At 42.3% G+C, this 18,868-nt stretch overlaps 1 protein-coding gene across 1 annotated transcript in view; it reads left to right on the top strand.

Annotated features, from left to right (window-relative positions):
- The window catches only part of LOC141116619 (cathepsin S-like), a 75,739-nt gene that overhangs the window by 8,812 nt on the left and 48,059 nt on the right, over positions 1–18,868 (top strand). Inside the window, exons 2-3 of the mRNA XM_073609013.1 lie at positions 5,825–5,947; positions 6,425–6,562. Of these exons, the coding sequence (XP_073465114.1) occupies positions 5,825–5,947; positions 6,425–6,562 (261 nt within the window). The remainder of the gene's footprint in view (positions 1–5,824; positions 5,948–6,424; positions 6,563–18,868) is intronic.

Below are 18,868 nucleotides of genomic sequence, written 5' to 3'. Positions count from 1 at the left end.
CAAATGCCCAGTACCAGTGCTGCCACATCACACCTGAGTTCCAGCACAGGAAATTCAACTCCCCCAACTACTGGAGTGTCACGTCCCCCAAGAGCCAGGGCCGCTACCTATATGCCAGATGGTCTTGCCAACCCAACATGGCTGCCTTCCAACTCGGGATCACCAAATATTCCCCCTTTCACAGCACAACCAGGTGTGCAGGCCAACACCCAAAATTTTACAGAGATCAATTTTTTTCACCTGTTTTTGCCCGACACTTTGCTGCAGTTCATTGTCGACCAGACAAATTTGTATGCCCAGCAGTATATTGCCAGCAACCCCCAATCATCTTATGCCCGTCCGTTTGAGTGGAGAGATTTGAATATGGAGGAGTTCAAATTGTTTTTGGGCCTCACCCTAAATATGGGGCTTACAAAAAAAAATGAAGGACATACCTATTGGTCCACCCACCCCATACACCATATGCCCATGTATTCTGCCGCTATGTCCAGGTCCCGATATGAGATGATTATGAGATTCTTTCATTTTAACGACAACACCCAGTGCCCTCCCCGCAATCATCCAAATTCCGATAAGCTGTACAAGATTCGCCCACTAATAAATTCATTTTCCCAACGATTTGCAGAACTTTATGTCCCCGAGAAGATTATATGTGTGGATGAGTCCCTGGTACCATTTTCAGGCCGGCTAGGAATAAAACAGTATATTCCTACCAAAAAAGCCAAATATGGAGTCAAATTTTACAAGCTGTGTGAGAGAGCCACGGGATATCTATATGCATTCCGCATATATGAGGGAAGAGATTCCCAGCTCCAGCCCCCTGAGTGCCCGGCCTACATGGGCACAACTGGAAAAATTGTATGGGACCTGGCTTACCCACTTCTAAAAAAAGGCTATCATATATACCTGGACAACTTTTATACCAGCCTGCCCCTTTTCAGACACCTTTATATTGAAAAAACCCTGGCCTGCGGAACTTCAAGAAAAAATAGGAAGGGCTTCCCACAATCCATTGTGAACAAAAGGCTGAAAAAGGGGGAAAGAGCAACACTGAGATGTAATGAAGTGCTGGCCTTGAGGTGGAAGGATAACAGGAACGTGCACATGATGTCCACCATTCATGATGACACTGCAGTTGTAGTTCAGCGAAGACGAGGTCCCATTGAAAAACCGACATGTGTCCAAGACTATAATCTCTACATGGGGGGGTGGATTTCAATGATCAAATGATTCAGCCCTATTTGTCAATAAGGAGGTCCCGATTCTGGTATAAGAAGGTAGCAATATATCTAATCCATTTGGCCATTTACAATTCCTACATAATCTACACAAAATCCACAGAAAGCCCCGCCTCCTTCCTAAAATTCATAGAAGAAGTAGTCACGTCCCTCATCTATCCACAAAGACCCCTCCCAGAATTACCTCTTTCTGATGCTGTTAGCCGACTTCATGAACGCCACTTCCAGTACAACATTCCACCATCGGAAACAGGCCGAAGACGGCAAAAAAAATGTCGTGTGTGCAGCAGAAGAGGTTTTCGAAAAGATACAAGCTACCATTGTCCCCAGTGTCCCTCCCAACCTGGCCTTTGCATTGGTGAATGCTTCGAACTGTATCATACATCCCCAAGTTATTAGCCCATATTTTCCCCATTTTCGCTGATCATTTTCCATGCTTCCCCAAAATAACCATGCCACTGCCTTCAATGTGAACTGACCCTGGCCTGCTTTTTGACTATGCCTCTGCCTACCGTTTGGACTGCTTCCACATGAACTGACCCTGGCCTGTTTTGACTATGCCTCTGCCCACCGTTTGGACTGCTTGCTCGTGAACTGACCCTGGCCTGTTTTGTGACTACTCTTCTGCCTACCGCTTGGACTGCTTGCACGTTAACTGACCCTGGCTTGTTTTATGGACTATGCTTTTGCCTACCACTTGGACTGATCTGTTGCCCTGCTACTATAGTACACAGGGGTCTCACATATGTGAGGGGCTCCAGAAAAGTTTTTCCGGATGGAGATAACAATTTTTTTTGTTTTCTCCCGGTTTTGTAATTTCCGGATTAGGGTCTGGAGTCCGGAGGCTTCATAGAGATTTGGGTGGGTCGAAGCCTCTACCCCTGTGCCCCTGTGCACAGGTCTTACCCGATTGCGGCCCTCAGCCTTCTGCTGACTTACTGCCATCATGCCTTTGCCTGCCGCATGAACGGACCACACATCTGCCTGCTACCTGGACTATGCAAATAATTCGCTGTAGCAAGAGGCAGTATGTTTATGAAGGGCTGGAGAGCGGTACAATAATGTGTGTCTGCAGGTAACAGTGTACCAGGACCAATATTATGGCTGTGCTGGCTGTCTCTGCCTGGACAATTCCTATGGACTGTGCTGTGCCGACTATAGACAATATTCCTGCCTGCTGCCTGGATAGTTATTGCTGTCGCTAAGCACATCCCTGACTGCTGCCTGGACCAGTGCTCTCTTCTGTGGACACTACTAAAAGCACAGGTAATACTTTTTTTTTAATCCTTTCCGCAATAGAATTTATTTTGGATTGTAATTCTTGGTATGTACATGCTATGTGTTAGAAATATGAAGGGCCTTCAAAAATGATAGGTTGCCAGGAAATTATCTAGGTGCTACTTGGATGTTGGGCCACTGTATGTGGCCAAGCTGTGTAAGTCTCACACATGTGGTATCCCCATACTCAGGGGGAGTAGCAGAATGTATTTTGGGGTGTCATTTTTGCTATGTGTTGGAAATATCTTATAAAATGGACAACTTTGTGTAAAAAAAATGCGTTTTTATTTTTTTTCCACATTTTCCAAAAACTTCTGGAAAAAAAATAACCGTTCAAAAGACTCATTATGCCTCATAGATTATACGTTGGGATTGTTTGCTTTCCAAAATGGGGTCATTTTGTTGGCAATTCCTTTGTCCTGGTGCTCCAGGGCCTTCAAAAGTGTAATAGGTGGTTGAGAAATGAGATGTGCAATTTATGCTCGTAGATCGCCTGATGGTGCTACTTCAATGTTGGGCCTTTGTATGTGGCCAGGCTGTGTAAAAGTCCCACACATGTGGTGTCGCCATACTCAGGAGGAGTAGCAGAATGTATTTTGGGGTGTCATTTTTGCTATGTATTTGCTATGTGTTGGAAATATCTTATAAATGGACAACTTTGTGTAAAAAAAAAATGCGTTTTCATTTTTTTTCCACATTTTCCAAAAACATCTGGTAAAAAAATAACCGTTCAAAAGACTCATTATACCTCATAGATTATACATTGGGGTGTTTGCTTTCCAAAATGGGGTCATTTTGTGGGCAATTCCTTTGTCCTGGTGCTCCAGGGCCTTCAAAAGTGTAATAGGTGGTTGAGAAATGAGATTTGCAATTTATGCTCGTAGATCGCCTGATGGTGCTACTTCAATGTTGGGCCTTTGTATGTGGCCAGGCTGTGTAAAAGTCCCGCACATGTGGTATCGCCATACTCAGGAGGAGTAGCAGAATGTATTTTGGGGTGTCATTTTTGCTATGTATTTGCTATGTGTTGGAAATATCTTATAAATGGACAACTTTGTGTAAAAAAAATGCGTTTTCATCTTTTTTCCACATTTTCCAAAAACATCTGGTAAAAAAATAACCATTCAAAAGACTCATTATGCCTCATAGATTATACATTGGGGTGTTTGCTTTCCAAAATGGGGTCATTTTGTAGGCAATTCCTTTGTCCTGGTGCTCCAGGGCCTTCAAAAGTGTAATAGATGGTTGAGAAATGAGATGTGCAATTTATGCTCGTAGATCGCCTGATGGTGCGACTTCAATGTTGGGCCTTTGTATGTGGCCAGGCTGTGTAAAAGTCCCACACATGTGGTATCGCCATACTCAGGAGGAGTAGCAGAATGTATTTTGGGGTGTCATTTTTGCTATGTATTTGCTATGTGTTGGAAATATCTTATAAATGGACAACTTTGTGTAAAAAAAATGCGTTTTCATTTTTTTTCCACATTTTCCAAAAACATCTGGTAAAAAAATAACCGTTCAAAAGACTCATTATGCCTCATAGATTATACATTGGGGTGTTTGCTTTCCAAAATGGGGTCATTTTGTGGGCAATTCCTTTGTCCTGGTGCTCCAGGGCCTTCAAAATTGTAATAGGTGGTTGAGAAATGAGATGTGCAATTTATGCTCGTTGATCGCCTGATGGTGCGACTTCAATGTTGGGCCTTTGTATGTGGCCAGGCTGTGTAAAAGTCCCACACATGTGGTATCGCCATACTCAGGAGGAGTAGCAGAATGTATTTTGGGGTGTCATTTTTGCTATGTATTTGCTATGTGTTGGAAATATCTTATAAATGGACAACTTTGTGTAAAAAAAATGCGTTTTCATTTTTTTTCCACATTTTCCAAAAACATCTGGTAAAAAAATAACCGTTCAAAAGACTCATTATGCCTCATAGATTATACATTGGGGTGTTTGCTTTCCAAAATGGGGTCATTTTGTGGGCAATTCCTTTGTCCTGGTGCTCCAGGGCCTTCAAAAGTGTAATAGGTGGTTGAGAAATGAGATGTGCAATTTATGCTCGTAGATCGCCTGATGGTGCTACTTCAATGTTGGGCCTTTGTATGTGGCCAGGCTGTGTAAAAGTCCCACACATGTGGTATCGCCATACTCAGGAGGAGTAGCAGAATGTATTTTGGGGTGTAATTTGTTGTATGCATATGCTCTGTGAGAGAAATAACCAGTTAATATGAAAATTTTGAAAAAAAAAAAAAAAAAAAATCTTCCTTTTGCAAAGAATTGTGGGAAAAAATTACACCTTAAAAAAACTCACCATGCTACTTACTTAATACCTTGGAATGTCTACTTTCTAAAAAGGGGTCATTTGGGGGGTATTTGTACTTTTCTCACTTGTTAGTACCTCAAGAAATGAGATTCACCTGATGTACTGAAGGCCTGATCAGATGTTTTCAATTTTCAGTGATTGGCACCATAGTTTGTAGACTCTATAACTTTCACAAAGACCAAATAATATACACTAATTTGGGTTATTTTTACCAAAGATATATAGCAGTATAAATTGTGGCCAAAATTTATGAAGAAAAATTACTAATTTGCTAAATTTTATGACAAAAACAAAGAAAAAGGCAATTTTTCACAAAATTTACGGTCTTTTTTTATTTATAGCACAAAAAATTAAAAACCCATTAGTGATTAAATACCACCAAAAGAAAGCTCTATTTGTGTGAAAAAAAGGACACAAATTTCATTTGGGTACAGTGTTGCATGACTGAGTAATAGTCATTCAAAGTGTGAGAGCACCAAAAGCTGAAAATTGGTCTGGGCAGGAAGGGGGTTTAAGTGCCCTGTATTGAGGTGGTTAAGCCACACCCACTATTTCGCTGAAACCACGCAAATTTTTCTCTATGCCATGCCTACAAATGAATGCCTCACTCCTAATTATAATAAGGGTGTGGATTATGAGAAGTGGGAGGGGTCCAATGAAGGGCGGGGTGTGGCGCCCCCTCATCCTAAAACTTCACTAGCCGCCGCTGAGATACATAAAGTACATACAAACACTTTCTTTTTTATTTAAATGCTTTTTGAGTCCTCACAAATGTTATAGGTTCATGTGAAGAAGCTTGTAAAGTCTAATGTAGAAGGTAAAAATGATTTTATTACTCATCTACTTCATATACATTTTGGAAATAAAAGAAAAAACTGAAATAATACCTGTGACTCGTATACACTGCACTTTAATATGACTCTGCATCTGTATTATGTGTATCCTGGATGTTGTGATGATGATATCCATTTCCTGATGTCATAGATGGAAGAGATGAGAAGACGGATGATCTGGGAAGAAACTCTGAAATTTGTCACCATCCACAATCTGGAGTACAGCCTGGGCCTTCACACCTATGAGGTTGAAATGAACCATCTGGCAGACATGGTAAAAATGTGTTTCCAAATTTGTGTAGTAATTTGAAACTAAAATAGAATTAAATTAAATAACACCTTTCCATTTTCATTACATACTTTATTTTACACCAATGCAGGCAGATCATGACTAATGGGAGGGCCCAGCAGGGTGCTGTACATAGATTCCTGAAAACATCACAGTACCCTGCTTTATCAATCCTCTCAAGAGCCTTCGGCCCTGATGTCAGCAGTGGGAGGAGTTATGCAAATATCCAAATTTCTTAATGACTGGATGTCAGTCTGGGGGAGTGAACGTTCCTAGGCCGGCTGCATTTGCATGCAGACCACCCTAGGTAACACCTACATGTGACGCTGAGCCTCAATGATTGAAAGAACTGAAATCCAGTGAATGAAAGGGGCGGGCCTCGGGGACAGTCCTTGTATCACTTGTATAAGTGAAAACATTAATTTCAGAGATGTTGTTTTTATTCTTATTTTTTCATTCCAGACACCGGAGGAAGTGGGGGGCAAAATCACTGACATCCCAGAGCCAAATTACACAAGTGGATTAGATCAACTGGATGTTAAAGTTCCGGATTCATTTGACTGGAGAACTAAAGACTGTGTCACAAAAGTGAAGGCCCAGGTATGTCACATTTATAGAAGTTTTCCATTTCAGACTAGAGCTGTACCCACTTCCTAATCCCAGGTGGGGTACAGTAAGGTCCTAGTCACTTGTACTTCTTCTAAGAATACACTGTTATATATTACTTTGGAAGGTATATGGGAAAGATGAGTATCACACCAAAGGTTCGGGAGTCCAAGACTACTTATTTCATTATAGAAGTCCAAAAATAAGAAGCCAACATGTTTGTAGGGCTATTAGATGCCCTTTCATCAGGGCCTTTGAGGCCGCTTTGTGTTAGAGAAGTGTTTCTCAATGTTTTAACCGTGGAGGATCCCTTGGCAAAAAGTCTAAGATCTCAGGGGAACCCCTGAAAAAAAAATTCAGATCTACAGCTCATGGGACATTGGATCTGATCAGCGAGCTGTAGATATAACCATAATTATTGTAGAAATAGATTTACTGTATTTATCAGCGTATAACACGCACCCCAAGTTTAGGAGGGAAGTTTAAGGAAAATAACTTTTAGGAGGGAAGTTTAAGGAAAAAAACTTACATTTTAAATGGCCATCAATGAAGCCTTATCAGTGTCCATCTGCAGCCTTGCCCATCGTTGCAGAATGGTCACTGTCCATCTGCAGCCTTGCCCCAAATTGCAGCATGATAGTTTTTTTAATTGTTGCACCGCTGAGATAGAGAGAGCCGGATGTCCTGTGTACTCGGCTGTACTCGGCTCCTCTTGGCTCCGCTCGGCTCTGCTCGCAGTCCCGCCCAGTCCCACCACTTGGCCCGCCTCCTATGATGGACACAACACTGGTCCAATGGCGGGATGTAAATGCTAGGAGGCAGGACTGGGCGTGACTGCGAGCAGAGCCGAGTGGAGCCGAGCCTAGTCGAGTACACAGTACACTCGGCTCTGTCTATTTCGGCGGCGCTGGGTTCCCTCCTTCCCCTCCGAGGCAGCGTTTCGGCGTATAACACACACCCACAATTTTCCCCTGGTTTTAATGGGGAAAAGGTGCGTGTTATATGCCGATAAATACAATAAATAATAGAATTAATATTAGAACTTACCTGACAATAACATTATAGTGGGAACAAGACACACAGAAATCAATAGTTTTCTTTATGTCCTTGCAGAGACTTACGTTAGAACAAGCCCAATATATTCTAAGCAAGTCAAACTTGCACATATTTTCCATCAGTTTTTCGGCACATATGCATAGCTCCCAACTGTCCCTGATTTTGAGGGACTGTCCCTCTGTCCCTCTTTCCTCCTCATTTCTCCATCATTTTTGTCTGATATATATATATATATATATATATAGTTGTATATAAAATGCACTATTTATCTTTCAAAAATTGTTTCCCAGTGCTAAACCTTTTATCCAATTTCTAAATTGCTGCATTTGTACAGAAAATAATAAAACACTTGTGGGTTTAGTCAAACCCTTTTTTTCCCATATAATTCTCCTTTAAAGGAGCGTAACAGGGGGGTGTGTCCTATGCCTACATACTTTTGCTATTAGGTGTCCCTTGTTCCTATCTCAAAAAGTTGGGAGGTATGCAGTCCTTACTGAACTTGAACAAAACTCCCAAATATTGTAATTCAAAAATAGGACAGCAGACTATGGGAGCAGTTGGGCCTTTTTCAGAACATACATGCATAAGACCTGGTTCCCACCTATGCATTTTTAGTGCTTTTTGCATTTTGCAGGTTTGCACTACAGTAGATCCAACATAGTTTCCTATGGAATATGTTCTGTAGTGAAAACCTGCAAAATGCAAAAAGCACTAAAAATGCATAGGTGTGAATCAAGCCTGAGGCTCGATTCACATCTATGCATGTTGCTTTTGAGCGTTTCTGCAATGCTTTTTGCAGTGCTTGCTGTGTTTTTGGACACGTGTTTTTACAGCGATTTTGCCGTGATTTGCTTTTGCGGTTTTTTTTTTACACATTTACATGGATATAGCTGGTTGCTAAGGAGGGGGCCAGGAAGCCAGCTGCAACGTCCTTAACAACCGATATGTCATCAGCTGTCAGCAGGATTCCTCGCTGAATGCAATAAAAAAAAAAAAAAGAGTTGCTTGGTAAAAAAAAAAAAAAATCTTGAAAAAAAAAAAAACAGCATGGGTCCCACCCCAAAAATCCATACCAGACCCTTATCCGAACATGCCGCCTGGCAGGTCAGGAAAGGGAGGGGATGAGCGCGTGCCCCCCCTCCTGAACCATACTAGGCTGCATGCCCTCAACATGGGGGGATGGGTGCTTTGGGGCACCCCCACCCCAATACACCTTGTCCCCATATTGACAGTTTTTGACAAGTCTTTTATTGAAAATATCTTCTTTCCCGCTTCTTCCTCCGGTCTTCCTCCGTCTTTTCCCGCATCTTCAGCCTCTGGGCTTCTCCTGCTTCTTCTTCTGCTCTTCTCCTTTCTTCTGTCTTTTTTGTCCGGTGTTCTTCTTCCGACCCTCCTCCGATGCTGCGTCCTGCTGATCTGTCCACACCGATGTCAAGCATTTCTTAGATAACGATGGGGGCGTGGCCACTGGATTATGTCACCTGGAGGCCCCGCCCCTTGTGATGTCACCACCCAGGGCATGATGGGTCCAAGGCGCAGAGCTCCCCTGCCCCAAAGCACCCACCCCCCCATGTTGAAAAAACAAAGAGAAAGCGCCTCTAAGAACAAGTGTTTAATTCAATATAAAAAGCACATATTCGCACTTACATAAAGATGTATGTGTGTCAGCTTCCAATGGGAACTGTATCCAGGGTAAGTCAAAGGACCGTATGCGTGGAGCTTCGATGTAATCCGAGGGGATGGCCGCGGACCTCCGCACGGAGAAGCCAGCTGCAGTGCGGTTAGGCTGGATAACCACTTCCACGTTCCAGCGAGGCACATGGGAACGTTGATGTCACCCGGATAGTTACGATAGACGGGGATACACTACGCGTTTCTGAGCATGCGCGAGGCTCTCAACGGGCATGCGCGCTCCTTTGTCAAGTGTAAATAGAACGGGAATAAAGTAAGCTTAAATAACTCAGCATCGGGGACAGGCAATTGCTCCGGCCAATTAGAGGAGGGGCGTGTATGCAACATAAAAGAAATAAACAACAATAAAAGGAGATAATTCTCCATAGATTACAATACGCTATGCATTATCAGTAATGAGACTTATCAGAAGACATTCCATATCAAGATAAAATATTAGATTAAAATAAAATAAAATAAAATAAAAACAATGGTGATAATTAAAACATTAAAAAAAATATATATATCCGTAACAATGTCTTACCATCACACAAGTACATAAAATTATTTGCCATGTATAAATACAATTATATATCGATTAGGTAAAATAAAACCGAATAAATTAGTGAGATGATCTTGTTTGATATCATATGCCCTTAATATGCCCTTAATCTTTTATGTTGCATACACGCCCCTCCTCTAATTGACCGGAGCAATTGCCTGTCCCCAATGCTGAGTTATTTAAGCTTCCTTCATTCCCGTTCTATTTACACTTGACAAAGGAGCGCACATGCCCATTGAGAGACTCGTGCATGCTCAGAAATGCGTAGTATATCCCCATCTATCGTAACTATCCGGGTGACGTCAACGTTCCCGTGTGCCTCGCTGGAATGTGGAAGTGGTTATCCAGCCTAACTGCACTGCAGCCGGCTTCTCCGTGCGGAGGTCCGCAGCCATCCCCTCGGATTACATTGAAGCTCCACGCATACGGTCCTTTGACTTACCCTGGATACAGTTCCCATTGGAAGCTGACACTCATACATCTTTATGTAAGTGCGAATATGTGCTTTTTATATTGAATTAAACACTTGTACTTAGAGGCGCTTTCTCTTTATTTTTTCATGATTACTATGGAGAGCTGACTTCACTCAACAGGAAGCTGCCCTCAGTACTGTGTCTATCGAGATGCCCCTGGTTTCTATATCCATCTCCAATCACGGACTATCCATAGACCTTATAATAGACTTTTATTATATATGTTTCCACCATATAGCATTGGACTATTTTTGTTACCTATACTATTGGACTTGAGCGCTGCTACATATTATACTTGATTACCCCCCATGTTGAGGGCATGCAGCCTGGTATGGTTTGATTTTTCTGCACTTTAAAACTCTAATTCTGTGCTCTTTGGCTATATACTGTCCTAGCAATTTTTAAGTCTTGCCACAGATTCTCAATTGGATTTAGGTCTGGACTTTGACTGGGCCATTCTAACGCATGAATATGCTTTGATCTAAATCATTCCATTGTAGCTCTGGCTGTATGTTTAGGGTCGTTGTCCTGCTGTAAGGTGATGTCTATTCTGATCGTGTGTGTGCCTCATCTGACTTTTGAAAATTCTGACAGACCTAGAAATAGAACATGTTCTAAATATTTCAGACGGAACCAATTCCTATCGGGAAAACCGCTTGTCTGTATGTTGTTCCGACGGACCAAAAACCACGCTTGCTCTGAAGCAAGTACGAGGCAGGAAGCCATTGGCTACTGGCTATTGAACTTCCTTTTTCTAGTCCTGTCGCACGTGCTGTACGTCACCGCGTTCTGGGTGGTCGGACTTTGGTCGGAGTTTGGGTTGACCGTGTGTAGGCAAGAACGCTTGAGTGGAATTCCGTCGGAGAAACCTTCAGAGTTTATTCCTACAGCAAAACCGGTCCTGTGTACGCGGCATAACAGGTTTTCTTCTAAGATTGCCCTGTATTTTCTCCATCCATCTTTCCATCAACTGACCAGCTTCCCTGTCCTTGCTGAAGAAAAGCATCCACACAACATGATGCTGCCACCACCATGTTTCATGGTGGGGATGGTGTGTTCAGAGTAATGTGTAGTGTTACTTTTCCGCCACACATAGCGTTTTGCTTTTAGGCCAAACAGTTCAATTTTGGTCTCATCTGACCAGAGCACCTTCTTCCACATGTGTGCTGTGTCAGCCACATGGCTTCTTGCAAACTGAAAACGGGACTATTTATGGCTTTCTTTCAACAATGGCTTTCTTCTTGCCACTCTTCCATAAAGGCCAGTTTTGTGGAGCGCACGACTAATAGTTGTCCTGTGGACAGATTCTCCCACCTGAGCTGTGGATCTCTGTAGCTTCTCCAGAGTTGCCATCGGCATCTTGGCTGTTTCTCTGATTAATGCTCTCCTTGCCCGGCCTGTCAGTTTAGGTGGACGGCCATGTCTTGGTAGGTTTGCAGTTGTGCCATAATCTTTCCATTTTCGGATTGAACAGTGCTCTGTGAGATGTTCAAAGCTTGAGATATTTTTTGATAACTTAACCCTGCTTTAAACTCCACAACTTTATCCCTGACCTGTCTGGTGTGTTCCTTGACCTTCAAGATGCTGTTTGTTCACTAAGATTCTCTAACAAACCTGAGGGCTTCACAGAACAGCTGTATTTATACTGAGATTAAATTACGCACAGGTGGACTCTATTCACTAATTTGGTGACTACTGAAGGCAATTGGCTCCACAAGATTTTAGTTAGGGGTATCAGAGTAAAGGGAGCTGAATAAAAATGCATGCCACACTTTTCAGATTTTTATTTGTAAAAAATGTTGAAAACCATTTATCATTTTCCTTCCACTTCACAAGTGCCACTTTGTGCTGGTCTATCACATAAAACTCCAATAAAATAAATAAATGTTTTTGGATGTTACACTTTTTCAAGGCACTGTATATCTATCTATCTATCTATCTATCTATCTATCTATCTATCTATCTATCTATCTATCTATCTATCTATCTATCTATCTATCTATCTATCTATCTATCTATCTATCTATCTATCTATCTATCTATCTATCTATCTATCTATCTATCTATCTATCTATCTATCTCAGAATAGGCCTGGTCTTCCAGTGGCTATACACTAGGGATGAGCTGAACCCCCCCCCCCCCCTGTTCAGTTAACACCGGAACCTGCGAATGGACCAAAAGTGCACGTGAACTTTAGAACCCCGTTAAAGTCTGTGGTACTCAAACGTTCAAAATCAAAAGTGCTAATTTTAAAGGCTAATATGCAAGTTATTAACCTAAAAAGGGTTTGGGGACCCGGATCCTGCCCCAGGGAACCTGTATCAATGCAAAAAAATGTTTTAAAAACTGACATTTTTTCGGGAGCAGTGATTTTAATGACGCTTAAAGTGAAAAAAAAAAGTGAAATATTCCTTTAAATATCGTACCTGGGGGGTGTCTATAGTATGCCTCTAAAAAGAGATATGTGGTGCTAACTCAAAGTGCATAAATATGATGAAATAAATATAATCCAATTCTTCAAGTAAAGTGCATATGCGTAAAGAACAAAATCAAATAAATAAAGTGACTAAACATCCATTAAATTCATAAGAAGTGACATCGGATAAATGACAGTGAAAATTCATGAAATATGACATCAAATAAATAAATCCAAATGAAGGTGAATACATCCAAAAATAGTCTAAAAGTGCATCAAGATTAAAAAAAATCACAAATTTAGAAAAAAAATAAAAAAAAAGATTGCATGAGATAAAGTCGCATGTAATAACAAAAATCGCATAAGGTGCAAAAAAGTGCAGAAACGCTATAAAGATAGCCACAGGTCGATCCAATTAATGTAATACAGTTCCAATGTGAACAAAGTGAGCCTTCATAAAACAGTTTGTGCAAAAAAATGCAAGTGCAAAGGATAATAGGTGACAGATTCCTCTTTATAACCGTACTCCGTGGTGCGCCACACGTTTCCCCCAGCCTCTCACCTCTAGCAAAGACCCCTAGGGTCAAATCGAGCCTGCAATCAGGAAGTGGATGAAACACCATCAATCGATCAGTCTCTCCGATCGTCACAGGTCTGGCAAATCTCCAAATGGAAGGCCTATACAGCATAAAATGAACAGCAAAGATCCCAGTACTTCCGGTCTGTGCTGAGACTGATCGATTGATGGTATTTCATCACATTTATGCACTTTGAGTTAGCGCCACATATCTCTATTTACCTTATTGTTTTTCTGTGTGGGAACACTGCCGTATGTGTGGCGGCTTCTTAGTCATCTTTAGCTGCTTTGGCTCGTCTTGGTTTTGCACATTAGTTTTCTTCTTTGTATAGCATGTCTGTAAAGTGGCACGTGTTTCCCGTGCTTAGAACAGTCCCTGCACAAAATGACATTTGTAAAGGAATAAAAGTCATTTAAAACTGCTTGCGGCTTTAATGTAATGTCGGGTCCTGGCAATATGGATGAAAATCAGTGAGACAAACGGCATGGGTACCCTCCCCCAGTCCATTACCAGGCCCATTATGTCTTGTATGGATATTAAGGGGAACCCCGCACCCAAATTAAAAAAAGGAAAGGCGTGGGGCCCCAGGCCCTATATACTCTGAACAGCAGTATACAGGCGGTGCAAACAAGACAGGGACTGTAGGTTTGTTGTTAAGGAGAATCTGTTTGTAATTTTGAACTGGTACATTTTTAAAGTGTAGCTCCAGCCAAAAAATCTATTTTTAAGCTTTTTGGAAAACATAGGGAAGGGTTATCACCCCTGTGACATTTGTTTTGCTGTCTGTGCACCTCTTCAGAAGATTTCACCTCACTTTCTGTCCCACTGACAAATGTTTTTTGAAAATTTGGGGTTTTTAGTGAAACAAGGATTGGTGATAAAGCATCAATGGAGAGGAGACACGTTTTTCCCATATTACATAGTTACATAGTTACATAGTAGGTGAGGTTGAAAAAAGACACAAGTCCATCAAGTCCAACCTATGTGTGTGATTATGTGTCAGTATTACATTACATATCCCTGTATATTGCGGTCATTCAGGTGATTATCTAATAGTTTCTTGAAGCTATCAATGCTCCCCGCTGAGACCACCGCCTGTGGAAGGGAATTCCACATCCTTGCCGCTCTTACAGTAAAGAACCCTCTACGTAGTTTAAGGTTAAACCTCTTTTCCTCTAATTGCAATGAGTGGCCACGAGTCTTATTAAACTCTCTTCTGCGAAAAAGTTTTATCCCTATTGTGGGGTCACCAGTACAGTATTTGTAAATTGAAATCATATCCCCTCTCAAGCGTCTCTTCTCCAGAGAGAATAAGTTCAGTGCTCGCAACCTTTCCTCATAACTAAGATCCTCCAGACCCTTTATTAGCTTTGTTGCCCTTCTTTGTACTCGCTCCATTTCCAGTACGTCCCTCCTGAGGACTGGTGCCCAGAACTGGACAGCATACTCCAGGTGCGGGCGGACCAGAGTCTTGTAGAGCGGGAGAATTATCGTTTTATCTCTGCAGTTGATCCCCCTTTTAATGCATGCCAATATTCTGTTTGCTTTATTAGCAGCAGCTTGGCATTGCATGCCGTTGCTGAGCCTATCATCCACTAGGACCCCCAAGTCCTTTTCCATCCTAGATTCCCCCAGAGGTTCTCCCCCCAGTGTATAGATTGCATTCATATTTTTGACACCCAAATGCATTATTTTACATTTTTCTACATTGAACCTCATTTGCCATGTAGTCGCCCACCCCATTAATTTGTTCAGGTCTTTTTGCAAGATTTCCACATCCTGCTGAGAAGTTATTGCCCTGCTTAGCTTAGTATCATCTGCAAATACAGAGATGGAACTGTTTATCCCATCCTCCAGGTCATTTATGAACAAATTAAATAGGATTGGTCCCAGCACAGAACCCTGGGGAACCCCACTACCCACCCCTGACCATTCTGAGTACTCCCCATTTATCACCACCCTCTGAACACGCCCTTGTAGCCAGTTTTCAATCCATGTACTCACCCTATGGTCCATGCCAACGCACCTTATTTTGTACAGTAAACGTTTATGGGGAACTGTGTCAAATGCTTTTGCAAAATCCAGATACACCACGTCTACGGGCCTTCCTTTATCTAGATGGCAACTCACCTCCTCATAGAAGGTTAATAGATTGGTTTGGCAAGAACGATTCTTCATGAATCCATGCTGATTACTGCTAATGATATCATTCTTATTACTAAAATCTTGTATATAGTCCCTTATCATCCCCTCCAAGAGTTTACATACTATTGATGTTAGGCTAACTGGTCTGTAATTCCCAGGGATGTTTTTTGGGCCCTTTTTAAATATTGGTGCTACATTGGCTTTTCTCCAATCAGCTGGCACCATTCCAGTCAATAGACTGTCTGTAAAAATTAGGAACAACGGTCTGGCAATCACCTGACTGAGTTCCCTAAGTACCCTCGGATGCAAGCCATCTGGTCCCGGTGATTTATTAATGTTAAGTTTCTCAAGTCTAATTTTAATTCCGTCCTCTGTTAACCATGTAGGTGCTTCCTGTGTTGTGTCATGAGGATAAACACTGCAGTTTTGGTTACTGAAGCCCCCCGATTCACTCGTGAATACTGAGGAGAAGAATAAATTCAATACCTCTGCCATCTCCCCATCCTTTGTAACCAGATGTCCTTCCTCATTCTTTATGGGGCCAATATGGTCTGTCCTCCCTTTTTTACTGTTTACATACTTAAAGAATTTCTTGGGATTTTTTTTGCTCTCCTCCGCTATGTGTCTTTCATGTTCTATCTTAGCCATCCTAATTGCACCCTTACATTTCTTATTGCATTCTTTATAAATTCTGAATGCTGTGGATGATCCCTCAACCTTGTATTTTTTGAAGGCCTTCTCCTTTGCTTTTATATGCATTTTTACATTGGAGTTAAGCCATCCAGGATGTTTGTTCGCTCTTTTAAATTTATTACCCAATGGGATACATTGGCTAATGCCCTTGTTTAATATGCTCTTAAAGCAAACCCATCTCTCCTCTGTATTCTTTGTTCCTAATATTTTATCCCAATTTATGCCTTTTAGCAAGGTTTGTAGTTTAGGGAAGTTGGCTCTTTTGAAATTCAGTGTCTTTGTGTTCCCTTCATGTCTCCTATTTGTGTGATTTATACTGAAACTAATTGACCTGTGATCGCTGTTACCTAAATTGCCCCGTATTTCCACATCTGTTATCAGGTCTGTATTGTTGGTAATCAGTAGATCTAGTAATGTTTTATTTCTAGTTGGTGCGTCTACCATCTGACCCATAAAATTGTCCTGCAAGACATTAAGGAACTGGCGAGCCTTAAATGAATGCGCGGTTCCCTCCGCCCAGTCTATGTCTGGATAATTAAAATCCCCCATTATGATAACACTTCCCATCCTTGCTGCTAATCCAATTTGTGATAGGAGATCCGTCTCCACTTCCTCCCTCAGGTTAGGGGGCCTATAGCATACTCCCAGTATTATTTTCCCCTTAGCTTCATCCCTTTGGAGCTCTACCCATAAAGATTCCACCTTCTCCCTAGCCCCCTCAGTGATGTCATCTCTCACATTCACTTGTACATTATTCTTGATATATAGGCATACCCCTCCCCCTTTTTTACCCTCTCTATCCTTGCGGTATAGGGTATACCCTTGAATGTTTGCCAGCCAATCATGAGAGCTGTTGAACCAGGTCTCTGAAATTCCCACAAAATCCAAATCCTCCTTGTACAACAGTATCTCTAGTTCACCCATCTTGTCCGCCAGGCTCCTGGCATTGGTGAACATGCCACATAGTTTAGACCGGTCGCATATTGTCCTCGTATTGGGTGTTTCAAGATTGCAACTTGGACTTGCTACTATACTCACCTTGTGTTTTTGTGCTTTGGTTAACCTACCACTAATGCCCCCAATACTACCCTCTGGAATATCTTCCGCGCTGGCTATCACTGTCTCTGGACCCTCCCCCCCATCGCCTATTAACTCTTACAGAAGAGAATTTCCCTTCCTAGGGGTAGATTTCATCTCACTTCCTGTTGTCTCCTTCCGTTTGCAAGTAGGAGTCGTTTGTAAGTTGGATGTTTGAAAGTAGGGGCCTGCCCTATATACTCTGCAGAAATTGGGGTCTTAGGTTTTGCCACAACAGTGTAACCCCTTACAGTTACTCTTGGTGGGCGCAGGAACGGGCCCTGTTGTGAAATATTAGATCAAGAATTGTAATTACATGCCATTATTGAACAGTGGTAGAAAAATTGGGCCTTTGGTGGTGGTGGTGCTGGTGCCACAACACTGTAAGTCCTCACAATTACTCTTGGCGGGTGCTGGAACGGGCCCTGCTGTGAAATATTATATCAAGAATTGTAATTACATACACCTGTTGAACAGGGGCAGAAAAATTGGGCCTTTGGTGGTGGTGTTGCAAAAACACTGTAAGCCCTCACAATTACTCTTGGTGGGCACTGGAATGGGCCCTGCTGTGAAATATTTTAGATCAAGAATTGTAATTACATGCCCCTGTTGAACAGGGGCAGAAAAATTGGGCCTTAGGCACTGCTGCCACAACACTGCAACCCCTCATAGATGCTATATTTGAAGCGCAGGAATGAGCCCTGCTGCAAAGTATTGCATCAAAAATTGTAATTGTTAAACAGGGGCAGAAAAATTGGGCCTTAGCCACTGGTGGCGGTGCCCAGAACCAAAAATGTTCTTACAAGCTATCAGCATGAAAATTGAGGAGGAAGAGGATTGTAACTCAGCATAACATGATAGTCACTCAGCATCAGCACAGGTAGTCTTGAAGGGATCTCACATTAAAAAAAAAATATTCGGTTACATCAACATCAGGTGCCTGGTAGCTGGTGATCCAAGACTGATTAATTTTCATGAAGGTCAGCCGATCGACCGATTAGGCGGACAGGTGCATCCTGTGATCGGTTACAAAGCCTCCAGCAGCACTAAATGTGCATTCCTAAAGAACGCTGGATGCAGGACAGGCCAGTAGCTCAATTGCATACTGTGAAAGCTCTGGCCAGTGATCCATCCTTAAGACCCAGTAACCCAGAGGATTTTCGGTGGGAAAGGTGTCCAAGTCTGATCTTGCCCCTAGGTATTCCTGCATTATGTGAATCAGACGCTGGCGATGGTTGCTGGAACCGATCATACCCTGGGGCTGTGGACTAAAAAATTGACTGAACGCATCGGTCAGACGGCCACCTTCTCCACCACTCCTTCTGTGACTGACCGAAGCCTCAGCATCACGTTGTCCAGGAGGATCAGGAAATTCTAACCTCCCACGCTCTGGAAATGCATTGCACAAACCTTTCTGCAAGGCCTCCTGAAGATGTTTCATCCTCTGCTCCCTCTGCTCCGGCAAGATAAGGTCCGCAACCTTACCCTTGTAACGTGGATCAAGGAGGGTTGCCAGCCAGTAATGATCCCTCCCCTTGAAACCACGAATACGAGGATCCTTCCGCAAGCTTTGCAGGATCAGGGAGGCCATGCAGCATAGGTTTGCTGAGGCATTCGGTCCAGAGTCCT

Source organism: Aquarana catesbeiana, linkage group LG13 (assembly GCF_042186555.1).
Source record: "Aquarana catesbeiana isolate 2022-GZ linkage group LG13, ASM4218655v1, whole genome shotgun sequence".
Lineage (NCBI taxonomy): Eukaryota > Metazoa > Chordata > Amphibia > Anura > Ranidae > Aquarana > Aquarana catesbeiana.
Note: the sequence above shows the minus strand (reverse complement) of the source record. Positions and strands in the feature narration are given on the sequence as shown.